The sequence below is a fragment of the Bison bison genome, unplaced genomic scaffold (genome assembly GCF_000754665.1).
Source record: "Bison bison bison isolate TAMUID 2011002044 unplaced genomic scaffold, Bison_UMD1.0 scf7180017864038, whole genome shotgun sequence".
Classification (NCBI taxonomy): domain Eukaryota; kingdom Metazoa; phylum Chordata; class Mammalia; order Artiodactyla; family Bovidae; genus Bison; species Bison bison.
In genome coordinates, this window is record NW_011494610.1 from 569970 (window position 1) to 584315 (window position 14346).

General features: G+C 51.6%; 1 protein-coding gene across 2 annotated transcripts; it reads left to right on the forward strand.

Annotated features, from left to right (window-relative positions):
- The first annotated feature begins 1606 nt into the window (after positions 1-1606).
- CD40 (CD40 molecule, TNF receptor superfamily member 5) lies at positions 1607-12333 on the forward strand. 2 transcript variants are annotated; one of them, XM_010835047.1, is made up of 9 exons: positions 1607-1733; positions 5125-5203; positions 5522-5647; positions 5918-6064; positions 6444-6537; positions 9332-9393; positions 11079-11177; positions 11270-11298; positions 11757-12333. In XM_010835047.1, the coding sequence occupies exons 1-9, from the start codon at positions 1683-1685 to the stop codon at positions 11922-11924; spliced, it is 855 nt and encodes a 284-aa protein (XP_010833349.1). In that variant the 5' UTR covers positions 1607-1682; the 3' UTR covers positions 11925-12333. The 2 variants fall into 2 exon arrangements, with proteins under 2 accessions (XP_010833349.1, XP_010833351.1); XM_010835049.1 differs by having other exon boundaries at positions 11079-11165.
- The last annotated feature ends 2013 nt before the right edge of the window (positions 12334-14346 follow it).

Genomic DNA, 14346 nt, shown 5'->3' on the forward strand with positions numbered 1-14346 from the left:
CGGAGTTCACTCAGACTCACGTCCATCGAGTCAGTGATGCCATCCAGCCATCTCATCCTCTGTCGTCCCCTTCTCCTCCTGCCCCCAATCCCTTCCAGCATCAGAGTCTTTTCCAGTAAGTCAACTCTTCGCATGAGGTGGCCAAAGTACTGGAGTTTCAGCTTCAGCAACATTCCTTCCAAAGAAATCCCAGGGCTGATCTCCTTCAGAATGGACTGGTTGGATCTCCTTGCAGTCCAAGGGACTCTCAAGAGTCTTCTCCAAGGGTACAGAGCAGCGCAAAAAGGTTTTTAAGCAGTGAAGTGCCCCCATCAGACCAGATCCTACAAACAGAATTGCAACAATGTGCACAGTGAGAGAGAGAGATAGGGCTCAGAATTACCTGGAACATAGCAGAGACTCAACAAATACTTAACTGTATGAGTGAGGCTGTTGTGACAGTCCAGGTGAAAGATGCCGAGCCTCTGAATTAAAGTTGTGGCAGAGGGGATAGAAGAGAGGGGATGGATCCTGAAGGTAGAATCTACAGGTCTGCAAATGTGCCCTTTGCAGCAGAAGCCAGGAGAATGGGGTTAGCAGCTCTCTCCCGTCCCCTCTGCTCTGTGCAGTTTGGCCTTTTGACCCTGCCCAGAAACTCAGAGCTTGGAGAGTCATCACCCCAAACACCTTCTAGTTCAAGCTCCTTAGGTTTCACTGAAGCACACCGAGGCTCAAGGACACCCAGCCCATCAGAAGCAGAGCCTAGGCCAGAACCCAGGTGTTCCCTGCTGCAGAGCAGAGTGTTAATACTGGTTCAGGAAAGGCTTGGAGGGTCTGAACTGGGGAAATAATCGCTACAAGGACGTGTGCTTCTGCAGAACTAGGGGGTCTCCAGTCTCCTAAGATTCTCAAGGGGTCCTGCGAGCCCACGAAAGACTGGTCTAGTCTAAGTGCTTGTTTTCACGTAGCGGAAAGGAACTGGAATGGAATAGAGTCTGGTGGGGACTGCACGCATGGATGGATGGGTGGGATGGGGGAGGGGGCGCGCTGGGACGCAGCGCCCACGCGAGGGAATTTCCTTTGAAAGAGAGCGAAACTGTAAGTTGGGAAACTCTTTTCCTTGAAAGGCCCCCCTCCCCCAACCCTCCTTCCACTACCCAGCCGTGGCCTTCCCGTTTTCTGGGAACTTCCTTAGGCCTCTCCATCCGCGGCGTTCGACACTTTCGGTTCCGCCGGGATTGCCGGAGGCGGCGGGGAAGAACGGGGCAGGGTGGGGGAGTCTTCTCAACACCCATAGGGATCTCTTTCCACTCCCTTCGCCTCTCTCCCAACTCCTCATCCCCATCCCCAGAAAGCGGCTGCCTCCCTCCTGCTCGGCCTTTGTAGTCCTAGGGTGCGCGGGGGGGTGGGGGGGTCCCATGAAGAGCTCTCCTTGGAACCACGCTTTCCCCTCTTCTCCCCGCTTCCTTCCCCAAAGCGCGTCCCTAAACTCCTTGGGGAATTAGACTCCCCGGGAATGTCCTGGGGGAAATCCCAGGGAGGTGTGTCTCCGGGAGCTCCGCCCCTCCGCTAGCGAGGCTGGCTGCGATTGGTCCCCGAAGACCCCGCTTCTTTCCTGGGCGGGCTCCCGGGCCAGGACAGGGGAACTGGAAGCGGCCAAGTCCCGGCGCGCTCTCCTCCGGCCGCCGGGTTCTCACCTCGCCATGGTTCGTTTGCCACTGCAGTGTCTCTTCTGGGGCTTCTTTCTGACCGCCGTAAGTTGAAATTCCGTTCCGACCAGAGGCGGGAATTTGAGATTAGAGAGTAGGGAATGGGAAAAGAAGCGATACTTCGTGCAGGGAACCTTCTGAGCTGATTTTGGGAAGCTGGGTAGGGTACCCGGGGTCATGGCTGAATGAGATGGACTGTTTCTCTCTCCTCCCGGGCAGGGGTGGGGGTCCCAGGTGGCCCACAGAGGGCGCCTAGTGGGGTCGCCGCAGGAAACGCCTAGGCAGCGCAGATGAGGTTGGGGGTTTCGGCAGCCTTAAGCCTTTATCTGGTCAAAAAACTGTAGAGTCTGGGTCTGCCTCGAAGGCTGGCCCCAAAGAGACGGTGAGGGGTTTCAGAAGTGAGAAGGGAGGCCAGCCAAGGGAAGGGGCGGGTCTAGCCGGTTTCCTGTCTCTTTCCCAATGTGGATAGATGCCAGCCTCTGTGAGTGGTTATCACCTCCTTGCCAGCTGGGGTGGCCTTCTTCCAGGACATCTTGCGGGAGCAAGGGATGAGGGCAGTGGCCCAGGTGCTTCTCTGAGAAGGCAAGGAGCTTTTAACGTTCCCACTCCAGAACCAAATCCTGGTGATCCTCCCCAACCCCCAACATAGGAGGAATACCCAAGGCTGTGTCCCTGCCTCCTGAATTTAAGATGACATAGGGGACTCTCGGGGGAACTGAACAGTTCATGGGACCATGAAAGGGCTGGGAGACCAGCAGGGGTTTCTCCAGGTACCCCAGAAGGGCTCAGATATGCCCAACCAAGCATATCTCCGGGATTTTCAGAGTTCCACACTTGACTCGCTTCTAGTTTAAATGTATTTTTGTAGTTCCTCATTCTGGAGGCTGGGAATCCCCCAAGTACCTGACACTGTCATCCCCACCCCTCTGGTCTCCCCCTAAATTTCAAGGGCTGTACTTTCTGGCATGAAGGCAGGGCAGGAATGACCCATGAAGTAGGGGGTCAGCAGCAAGGGGAGAGATGCTGTGGGGAAGCTGCTCTGGCCCCAGCACTTTCATTTTCACTGTAAGCAATGGCTCTTAGGGAGTAAGGAGGCAGGAAGGGGGCTCTTGGAGGAGAAGTGGAGGAAAAGCCAGTGGGGATAGGGTGAAAGGTGGTCTGAGCTTCTCAAGAGCAAAGTCCCAGTTTTAGCTCCAGGTGGAGACTAGGCTGTGACAACAATATCTGAGGTTATTTACTGAGAGTTTCCTGTGTGTCAGGCTCTGAGCAAAATACTTTACATGCATTCTTGGTCTGATTTCTTCCAACTCCCCCATTATACAGATGAGCAAACTGAGGCTCAGAGAGAGAAAATGGCTTGCCCCAATCCACTTAGCTAGATGGAACCTGCTGATAAATGTACATCTGCCTGATTTCTGAGCCAGCCTCTCAGATGGTGAGAGTTTCCAAGCCTTGGTCCTGAGCTACCGCATGTCAGAAGGCTTGAAACTATGACGTGGGAACTGGGGATTCGACACATTTTCAGAGGAGGGGCTATATTTCTCATATGTTTGAAAATGGCATAGAGGACTTTTATTGTTCTGGGAGTGTGGGGGGAAGGTCCATGGGCTTGTGGGGAGAACGTTCACGGGATGGTGTGTTGTGATGTGATGGCGGGAGCAGTGACCTTTGCTGTCTCCTTCCCTGCTTGGGATAAGATACACTTCTGTAAGTAATTCACCACCCTCCCCCCACCCCTACCGGCCCTGAGTTGAATGAGAAGCACCAATTAGGTAGGTTCCTGGTAGCCAGGGTGCTGGGCAACCCAGCAGATACTTATGTATGTATGATAATTAAAAGTGCCATTTAATGAGCACCTCCTATGTTCTGGACACTGTACCAGGCCATATTCATCCATTCTTTCTCATCTTCACAACCTAATCTGTGCATGCGTGCATTCTAAATTGCTTCAGTTGACTCTTTGTGACACCATGGATTGTAGCCCGCCAGGCTCCTCTGTCCATGGGATTCTCCAGGCAAGAAAACTGGAGTGAATTGCCATATCCTCCTCCAGAGGGTCTTCCTGACCCAGGGATCAAACCCATGTCTCTTATGTCTCCTGTATTGGGAGGCGGGTTCTTAACCACCAGGGCCACCTAGGAAGTCCTAATCTGTGGGGCAGGCATTATTTCTCCCATTTTAGAGTTGTAGAAACTGAGGATAAGAGAAGCAAAATAACTAGTTAAGTGTTACAAAGTCAAGACTGGAGCTTTACGCTGTTTGACCCTTAAAACTGTTCTTTTCACTGGCTGTTCCCAGGGTGTGAGATGATTTTAGAGAGCATGCCGCGGTCGCTGTTGTTCAGTTGCTAAGTCATGTCAACTCTTCTGCAACCCCATGCGGATGTAGAATTAACAACACAAATTCACTTTGCAGTTCTAGTTAAAATCCTTTTCATTTTTTCAAGAAGGAAGTTGCTGGAGCTAGAATATAGTTAATACCTCTCAAATGCCTTGCTAATCCTCCTTTTAAAACAAAAATCAGGAGTAGGCCTGGGGTAGAGGGCTGTCAGTAAGCAAAGCAATCAGCTATGGTTTAATGACATTGTTTTGTTTCTGCTGAATTTATTTTTAGGGTTGCCTTTTATTTATGAGAAGTGATACTAGTTTTGTTCTCATGGCAATGCTATGAGGTTTACCTTGAAAATAAATGTATTTAAATGAACAAGAAGTCATGAATAGCATGGGTGGTACCTGGATGTAGTGACAATGATGCAGGTGAGACCCACATTGATGGAGACAGGAAATATTGAGACCTGAGTTCTCATTCGGATTCTATCACTGCGTGACCTTGGGCAAGTGAATCAGCCTTTCTGGTCCCCAGTCTCACCATGTGTGAAGTGAAAGAGTTGGATTTTATGCTTCCAGCTGCTCCATCCTGTATTTCGTGAGGGAGAGGTTGGATGATCAGATGATGAGAGGTTGGAGGGAGAAAACATGATGAGGCTCGGAAAGGGGAAGAGGGTGGGGAGCAAAAGAATAGAAGGAAGAGGCCACATGCTAAATATAGCCCCCATTTTGACTAGGACCAGCTGGAGTCAGCCAGCTTCAGGACTCCAGGGTAGATCCTGGAGTCCTCATGTGCTCTTGGGTTGCTGGGGAGAGGAAAGACTCAGCCCTCAAGCCAAAAGGAAGATCTGTTTAGTTCAATGAATACTGTGAGTTAACAGCGCAATTACTTTGTAAAATATCAGAATGATTCTCTGGGTACCTTTGTCATCATACTAGTTGGGGGTTTAGTTAAAAACAAATGCAACACATAACACACAGGCCCCGTTTTTCTGCTTTGCACTTAAACTTCGGTTCTACCCTCTGTCCTGCCTGATTTGCACCTGTGAGCCAAGGAGGCTACATCTGAGATTTCAAGATCCCTTCAAATCACCCAATTCCTTTTTTAGGTCCACTCAGAACCAGCCACTGCTTGTGGAGAGAAGCAATACCCAGTGAACAGTCTTTGCTGTGATTTGTGCCCGCCGGGTGAGACGCTCTAGCCCCACGTGGGACCTGTCTTGGTCTGCTGGCACATGTAGATCTCATGTGTCAACTATAAGCTTGTGTCTTAAATGACCCCTGGGATTCCCTGTCCCTGCCCCAGGATGTTCTGAGTTTCCTCTCTGCTGACCCAGAACTAGGGTTCCTATCTCTTCTGCGTCCTATACCAGAGTATGAAGGCTGGAAGGGTCTGAGACTGCCCTCTTTGAAGCCCCCTCCCTAAAGCCCAGCTTTACCACTTTTCAATTAAGTGTCTGACTCATTGGGTTGCCTGGAGTGCCCTCATTTCCGGATGTTTTCCAGGACAGAAACTGGTGAACGACTGCACAGAGGTCAGCAAAACAGAATGCCAGTCCTGCGGTAAAGGCGAATTCTTGTCCACCTGGAACAGAGAGAAATACTGTCACGAGCACAGATACTGCAACCCCAGTGCGTAGGCTGCGGGGGAAGGGGCCCTTGGGAGTCAGGCTGATATTCCAGCTCATTCCTGACAGTACAGCCATCCTGACTTTTTTTTTTTTAATAGCCAGTGTCTGTTCTGATTGGTTAGAGTCTGGGTTGTCTTGGTTGTTACCTAATTTGATTGCCGTTCCTGCTAGGAAGAGGGTCTAAAAGAAAAGAACAGGAAATATGAAGATCAGGGGCCCCTGGATCACGGCCGGTAAGGGGTTCCCATCCTTCTTTCCTGTCTCTGCACAGACCTAGGGCTCCGGATCCAGAGCGAGGGCACCTTGAATACAGACACCACTTGTGTATGTGTCGAAGGCCAACACTGTACCAGTCACACCTGCGAAAGTTGCACGCCCCACAGCTTGTGTCTCCCTGGCTTCGGGGTCAAGCAGATCGGTAAGTGGCCTGTCTGGGAATCAGTTCTAGAGGCAGGAGAGAGGAGGCAAGGGCCCAAGGAGAGGGGCTGGGCAGCGGGCACTCCGCCCCAGAGGCTGAGAGACCGGCCTACCTTGACATCTCCACCATAGTGGGTTGGAAATGGAACCTTTGCCTCTGCCTCCCACTGTGGGCATCAGCCTCGGCCCACTGTGGGCACTGGGCTCGGGAGGGCCGTGGGGGAAGCCTCCCTAGGGGCTGCCTGCAGCAAGGGAAGGTGTGTGCTGCGGGAAGAAGTGCTTTGAAGCAGGATGCTCGTCTGGTCCTCCCTGCCCACCGGTCCCCCTGACAGCCAGACAGGGGGTCCACTGTAACGATTAATGCCTCCTCTCCCCCTCAGCTACAGGGCTTTTGGATACCGTCTGTGAACCCTGCCCGCTCGGCTTCTTCTCCAACGTGTCATCTGCTTTTGAAAAGTGTCACCGTTGGACAAGGTATAAGGACTCAGCCCTTGTGTTTCCTGCCCCAAGAGGGGCATGGGACCCGCTTGCCTTCTCTCTGGCCACCAGTCCTTCGGTCCCCGCTCCCCATGTCCACACACTCACACACCTCTAGAATGTCTTGAGGGACCCCCATGGCCAACCAGACACTTTGGGCATTTCCTGCCTGCTCTCTCTGGGTGGTAGTAGACACCGCTGCTCTCTGATCTTTGGTGAAATTCTCCCTCCGTGGGGGGTACAGTGACACCGCTCTTCCTTTCCTTGTACCCCTCTCAGCCCCTCCTTCCTCCTCCTAAACGGGTTTTCTAGGCCTTTGTTCTAGGCTCTAGTCTCCGCTCACTTTGCCCACCTCCCCTGGACCATCTTTTCCACATCCGTGGCTTTGGCTACGGATCGTTCCCCATCACCATCTGTCTAGATTTGTCTCCTAGGTCCCAGACTGTCGTATCTACCTGCCGAGGGTACACCTCCTCGGAGATGAGCCACGGGCACCTGCTTGCTCCCTTCACCCGCTGTGATGGGCGCAAACGTGCCTCTGGGTACCTGTTGCAGGGTCCCCCTCTGTCTCCCCCAATCAGTCCCTAAGTCCTGTCTGTCTAACCTTCCAAATGTTTGGGGACTCTTCCTCCTTCTCTCTGATCTCCCCTGTCACCACCTTAGTTTGGACCTCACCACAGTGGTCTGGCCGATGCTATAGCCTCCTCACTGGCCTCCCTGCCTCGATCCTCTCCCTTTCAGCTGGCTCTCCATCCCTTTGCCAAAGTAAGCTTTCCACCGTTCTCTCCGGAGCATGGCACTCCCTGTTTAAAATGCTCCGCGGCTCTCTGCGCCTTTGGGATGAAACCCTGACTCCTCTGCACAGCCTCCGACCTCCCAGCTCCATCTCGTGATCTCTTCGTGACATCATGTTGCTTGCAATTCCCTCAACGCACTGTTTGTTCTCTTGCATTAAAGTCTTCTGCCTGGAATACGCGTAAGCACACGCCTGATTAAGTTTTTTTTTACGTTTAATTTGAAAAAATGAGTAAGACAGGCGTGAGGACAGAAGGCATAAAAGGGCCAATAGTGATACGTCCCTTGCCGCCCTCAGCCATCCTGCAGCCACTGGACCACGCGTGTCCTTCTGGAGGTTCTCTGCGCAAACAAACAAAGGCACACACATGCAAACGGATCTTTCACACGGATAGTGGCATCCCGTATATACTGTTGACTGTCTGCCTGTCTCCAGTAGGTGGCAAACTCCTGAACTGCAGAGGCGCTCTATTTTTCTTCCATGGATATATCACTTATGCTCCAAACAGCATCTGCTGCATAGTAGGTGCTCAATAAATCTTTACTGATAAATGTTGACTGAGAAAGGGAGGCACCTTGGTTTGGTAGAACCAGAGCACTGGGTTCCAGACTCACTCAGCTTAGAAAGTGTATGACCGTGTGGGACTGTGACCCTCATCTGAGCCTTGGTGTCCTCATTTGGAAAATGAGAATGACCTTCATTTCACAAGGGTCGAGGAAAAGACATGTAAATGTGTTTCAAAAACTCTTAAGCACTCTTCTCATATATGTGCTTTCTTTGAAACTTCTCTTTTTCCTGCGTTAGATGTTTTGTCCTTTGCAATGTCCTTCTCTGTCCGTCCCTTTCCATTCCTCCGGGGAACCACCTTGGTCCAAGTCTTCATCATCTCATGTTTGGCCACTGCTTTGGCAGTGGCCTCCTGGAAAGCCATTTTTCTGTCATTTCTCCGCCTGGGAGATCTTTGGCCATTAAATCCTCTAGCAGCTTTAGTTATGTGGTTGGATGCTGCCACGACCCACCAGCTGAATCCAGCTGAAAACTTCATGGCTGATTAGTGATCTGGTTCTAAAGACCCAATTTTCCAGAGTTTCCTTATACCATCTGGCTCATCACCCACCTAATCCTTCGTATCATGTTGTCCTGCTTAAAGAGAATATGTTGTTATTGTTGTTCAGTTGCTAAGTTGTGTCCGACTCCTCTGCAGCCCCACAGCCTGTAGCCCACCAGGCTCCTCTGTCCATGGGATTTCCCAGACAAGAATATTGGAGTGGGTTGCCATTTTCTTCTCCAGAGGATCTTCTCCATCCAGGGACTGAACCCGTGTCTCTTGCATTGCAGGTGGATTCTTTACCACTGAGCCACCTGGCACGCCCTACATATACTGATGTTCTAAATTTTACATCCCTCAAGGGCCCACTGAGATCTAACTTCCCCAGGGAAGTCTTTCTGGATGACTCTCAAACCAGAGATTCTCAACTGAGCAGTTTTCTCCCCCAGGGGACATGTGACAATATCTGGAGATATTTTGGTTCTCACAAAAGGATGCTACTGGCCTCTAGAGGCCAGGGACGCTGCTAAACATCCTACAGTATTCAGGACAGTCCCCACCACAGAAGAAAAATTATGTGGCCCCCAGACATCAGTGGTGCCAAATTTGAGCAGCCCCCTCGTCCTCGCATTCCGGTCACTGTGGATTCTGCCTCCTTACCCTGAACCATGCCCCGTTCACATGCACTTGGCACTCGTCAGAGGCTTTCCTACCCTCACTCCTTCACGGTTTACCGTTGTCTTTCCTCTGCACTCGCGAGTTCTGTATGAACAGTCCGTGTCATTCCCATAACAACCAGCACAGGAGAGCGCACATAACATATGCTCCGTGAACCTGTGCTGTTGCTTGTTGGCCGTCTCCCTCTGGGGTTGGAAATCTCACAAGTGGGGAAACTTAGTGTCTCTTTGTCTCTGTGTGTCTGCATGTGCACGCATGTCTGTACACAGCTGCGAGAGAAAAGGCCTGGTGGAACAACACGTGGGGACGAACAAGACAGATGTTGTCTGCGGTAAGTCCTGGAGAGTGGGCTCCAGCGGCCGGCTAAGAAGGTGGAGAGCTGAGGGGAGACTGGGGTACCCGGAAGCACAGGTAGGGAAAGAGGGAGGGGAGGCTAAAGCAAGAGGGGAGGCAGTTTGGAACTGTGGCAATCTAGCTCTGCTGCTTATCTGTGGAGCCTGGGCAAGTCACTCCCTCTCTCTGAGCCTCAGTTTCTTCATCTGTAAAATGGGACAATACCACCTCCCCTACTAGGGCAGTGTGAATCCCTGGCATGGGCGCAGGCATTTTGGAGGCGCCCCGTCAGTGCTGTTCTGCCGCCCTGCACATTGAGGACCAGCGTGTGTGACATTGTTTCCTCTCAGGCTCTCAGTTTTGTTTTTTTTTGGCCACGCCACATGGCTTGCAGAATCTCAGTTCCCTGACCAAGGATTGAATCCCGGCCATAGCACTGAAAGCCCGGAATCCTAACCTCTAGGCCACCAGGGACCTCAGTTTTGATTTTAGAATGAGGAGGTGACTTACAGCCCAGATCACAGACTCAAATAACTACAGAGATTAGGCAGGATCCAGTTAATGAGTGAAAAAGATGAGGGGTAAGAAAAAGGCACTCTGCTTTTCCTTAAAATTCGCTTTCCTCTTGGCAGGGTTGGGACTGGGGTGAGGTGAGGAAGGCACTTGCCTTGGGCACAATATTTAAGGGGGCACCAGAAAAATGCTGTCATCAAGATAGATATTTGAGGCAATACTTAAAAAAAAATTACTGTGAAAACTCCATAACAAATAGAATAGCACCAGTTTAAATAAAGACAGGCTCCAACCCTGTATTTGCACAACCCAGCCTCACTTGCCTCACTGTAGTTCCGACTCCAGTTCCAGTAAAATTTTATTTAAAAACAGGTAGCTGGCCAGTGGGCCAGAGTTTGCTGATATAATTTTTCAAAACATGACATTAAAATATGACTTATTTGGGACTTCCCTAGCAGCCCAGTGGTTAAGACTCTGCACTTCCTATGCAGCAGACATGGGTTCGATCCCTGGCCAGGGAACTAAGATCCCATATGCTGTGTGGCATGGCCAAAAAAATACGACTTATCTTGATTACTGAGCTTTTGGGTGTCCTCTTCAGTCTTGTCCTAAGGCAGTGCTTCATTGGTCTTACTTTAGTCCTTACCACACCTCTGGTCTTTTTTTCCAGTTTCCCATGTAGAATAGAGACTTAGGCACAAGAAACACTTTCCCTTCCTCTCCATTCTTCTATAACAAAGACAAGGGTGCAGATGTAAATGAGGCTGGGCCTCGGTATTGGACAAAGAGTAGGGAGGGGTGGGGAGTGTGGCGAGCTGGTATCGGCAACTTTCACCACTCAGTTCTGGCCAATTAGTGGTAGGTGGGTTGCTGGCCCACTGGGGCTGGATCTTCCAAATTTGTAAAAGAAATCAGATACCTAAATTTTAAATGTGCAATCTCCTAATTTTAAAATGTTGGCAAATATTATAAATTAAACACACACATACACACACACACACATGCCAGTCACACTAAAGACATCTGTTGGTCACATTTCTACTAGGGGACATGTGTTTGAAATTTCTGATATAGATGAGCTTTGACACAGAAGGATTTGAGAGTCCAGCAAAGCACAGCAGCTTTGGGCAAAAGGTTGGGGAGCCATGGCTGAATTCTTGCTCTCTCCAGGTTTCCAGAGTCGGATGAGGACCCTGGTGGTGATCCCTGTCACGATGGGAGTCCTGTTTGCTGTCCTGTTGGTATCTGCCTGTATCAGTGAGTCCCCAGGTGGGGAGGTGATGGGGCAGGAGGGACAGTTGATGGGTCACCTGTTTCCTGATCTGGCCTTTCCACTCCCCGTCCTTTTTTTTTCTCTCTAGGGAACATAACCAAGAAGCGGCAGGCTAAGGTAAGTCACCCAAGGAAAGGGTTTAAGACAGGAAAGAAAGACTGATTCATTGTTGCCTATATGGCAACAAAATTGAGGCAGGGCCAGTCCCCTCCCCCTCCTCTGGGCTTGGGGCTTCTCCCCTTTTGTCCTTTTCTCCCAAGCTCACCTTCCCCCAGAGCTTCCCCAGCACCACTGGCAAAGTCTGACATTTACTCTTCTTTCCTGGGAGAGCCGCATCTTCCGAGCCTTGGTGTGGGGTCTAGGAGTGGGTGATAGAGGAACATTTCCTTAACCCGCGGGCTCCCCTTACGGAAGCTTCGTGACACCCTCGCTGTGGCCAGCAGGGGGCAGGACGCACCCATGGAGTCAGCACTGACCCTTGGTTTGGGAAAGGGAAAAGGGGCGAGGGGTGGGATGGCTTCCAGGGAAGCGCTCGAAAGTGTTGCTAGGGGCAACTCCAAGCCTTGTCTGCCCAGGCCCTGCACCCTACAGCTGAAAGGCAGGATCCCGTGGAGACGATTGATCCGGAGGATTTTCCCGGCCCCCACCCGCCTCCTCCGGTGCAAGAGACCTTATGCTGGTGTCAGCCGGTCGCCCAGGAGGACGGCAAAGAGAGCCGCATCTCCGTGCAGGAGCGAGAATGAGGCCGCGGGCGCCCAGGGGCGTGGCAGGCCGGGCCCATGGACACGAACCTGGGGCTGCTGCTGCGGGGGGAGGGCGACAGCCACCCTCTGCCTGCACCCCTGCAGCCCAGAAACAGTTCACCTTGGGGCACCTTTCACCCCAGCCCTGGAGCCCGCCCAGTCTCCCAACCTGCTTTTAACGATGGTAACAAAACTTTGGGGAGGACATACAATAATATCCACCAGACCTTCCACCCCAGCGAGCGGTTCATTGCTGACAGATGTCATTTGGTGGCTGCTCTGAGCCCAGGAGGCATATACATGGATATGCAGTGCAGTATTGTTTGTGACAGCGAGCAACTGGAAACTGCTTAACTGTCCATCACCAGGGGACTGGTTAAATAAAACTGTAATATATTTATGCAACAGATCTTAAAAACACTGTCATGGGGGGAAAAGTAGTTTGCAGAATGGTGGGCACAGAAACTTTTTTTTTAAAGCATGTAACCCAAATCAGGAGGCTCAGTGCTAAAGCATCTGCCTTCCAATGCAGGAGATGCACGAGATACGGGTTCAATCCCTGGGAAGATCCCCTGAAGGAGAAAATGGCAACCCGCTCACTCCAGTGTTCTTGCCTGGAGAAGTCCATGGACAGAGGAGCTCGGTGGGCTACAGTCCATGGGGTTGCAAAGAGTGGGACGTGACTGAGCATGCACACACAACCCAAAACAATATGACATATCACCTACAGATACATATATAAACACAGAGTGTTATATATGTGGGTATAAATGGGGGTCCTGGAAGGACACACAGTTAGGGAAGAAGGGTCCGGGGGAGGGTTGGTTAAAGAAAGATTTGACTTTCCCATAATGCTTCATTTTTTTTACCCCCCAAAGAAGAGTGAATTCACACACTGCTTATGTAATTAAAAAGTCATCAAACATGTAAAAAGAAAAGCGGGGGTGGACACGCTGGGTGACATGAGCTGCCTCACATGCTGTCAGGCTCTCAGAATTAGAGTGCTTTCTGAGCGTAAATAAGAAAAGTCCCCAGGCCACAGCCTCTCCAGGGTGGGTTCTATGTGCCCTCACATTTGGCACCCTGTTTGCAAAGGGGTTTCCCCGTGTGATTCACATTCTCGACAATAGCCTTTGGGGCAGGCAGGGCCAGCATCCCCCTACGTCTTTATCGGAGGTGGAAATGGAGGCCCAGAGAGGTAATTTATAGTCACACAGCAGTTCAGAGTGGTCCCCCTCAGAGCGCCCCTTCCTGGTCCTGGGCTGCTTTTTCCAGCCCTGCTTGCTCTTTGGAGCCTACATCTGTGGCCCCTTCCCAGGGAGCTCCTGGGCTCCCCACCTCCTTTGACATCCCAAATGCCATAGGATCCTCTGACGGCTCGGTCAGATGGTGCCTGCTTCCCCCTAAGCAGTATCTGGGGATAAAAATAAACCGTCCTGTTCTCTTTTCCTGCTGTGCCAACTGAGGGGGAGCCTAGCCAGGAGGAGCAGCAGATGGAGTGGGAGCAGAGGGGAGGGGAGGGGGGAGGTTGTAGGGCAAGAAGGAGAAGGAAGGGGATTGCAAAGCCCCAGCACAAAGACTCCTGCTGAAGATGGGGCTGGGCTGGTTTAACCCAGGGATCCACCCCCCTACCCCTCCCACTGGGAGAAGCTGCTTTGGATTTCCCAACCTGTCCTGCTGCCTGGAGGGTGGGGGTGGAGAAGGCTTGTCCCCATTGGAGGCTGTGAGGGCAGCTGGGAGCCAGGAGAGGGGCACCTGGCTTGGCAACATTCCCAGGAAAGAACCATTTGGAGGCACCAGGGGGAGCCGTCTGGTTCAGAAAGGCAGGGGCAAAGGGGTGGAGGTGGGGGTGGGGGGAGGGGAGCCCTTGGCCCTCACCTTTATCCCCTGCCGAGAGTCCAGGGAAGCCCTGGTGACTCAGTGGTAAAGAATCTGCCTGCCAAGCAGGAGACGAAGGTTTGATCCCTGGGTCAGGAAGATCTGCTGGAGAAGGAAATGTATTCTTGCCCAGGAAATCTTGTGGACAGAGGACCCTGGAGGGTTACAGTCCATGGGGTTGCAAAAGAGCTGGGGCTAAAACAACAGAGTCTAAATGCTAATGCTACTTCTGTACAGGACGGTAAGGCAGAAAGAGACTAAAGACCCAAGTCTGCCACCTATTATCTGTGTGACCTCGAGTAGGTCACGCTCACTTTTTAGGGTCTCAGTTTGCTCATCTGACAAACGGAGGCAATACAATGGGCAGATGCTACGCATGCCTCCTTCCATGTCTCCTAGTCACTGGTTCTCAGTCTTGAGCATGTATCAGAACCACCTATAAGACCTGTCATTAATAAAAGACAGATTGCTGGGCTCCGCCGCCCGTGTTTCTGATTCAGTATCTTTGGGATGCGGCCCAAGACTGTGCGTTTCTACAGGTTTC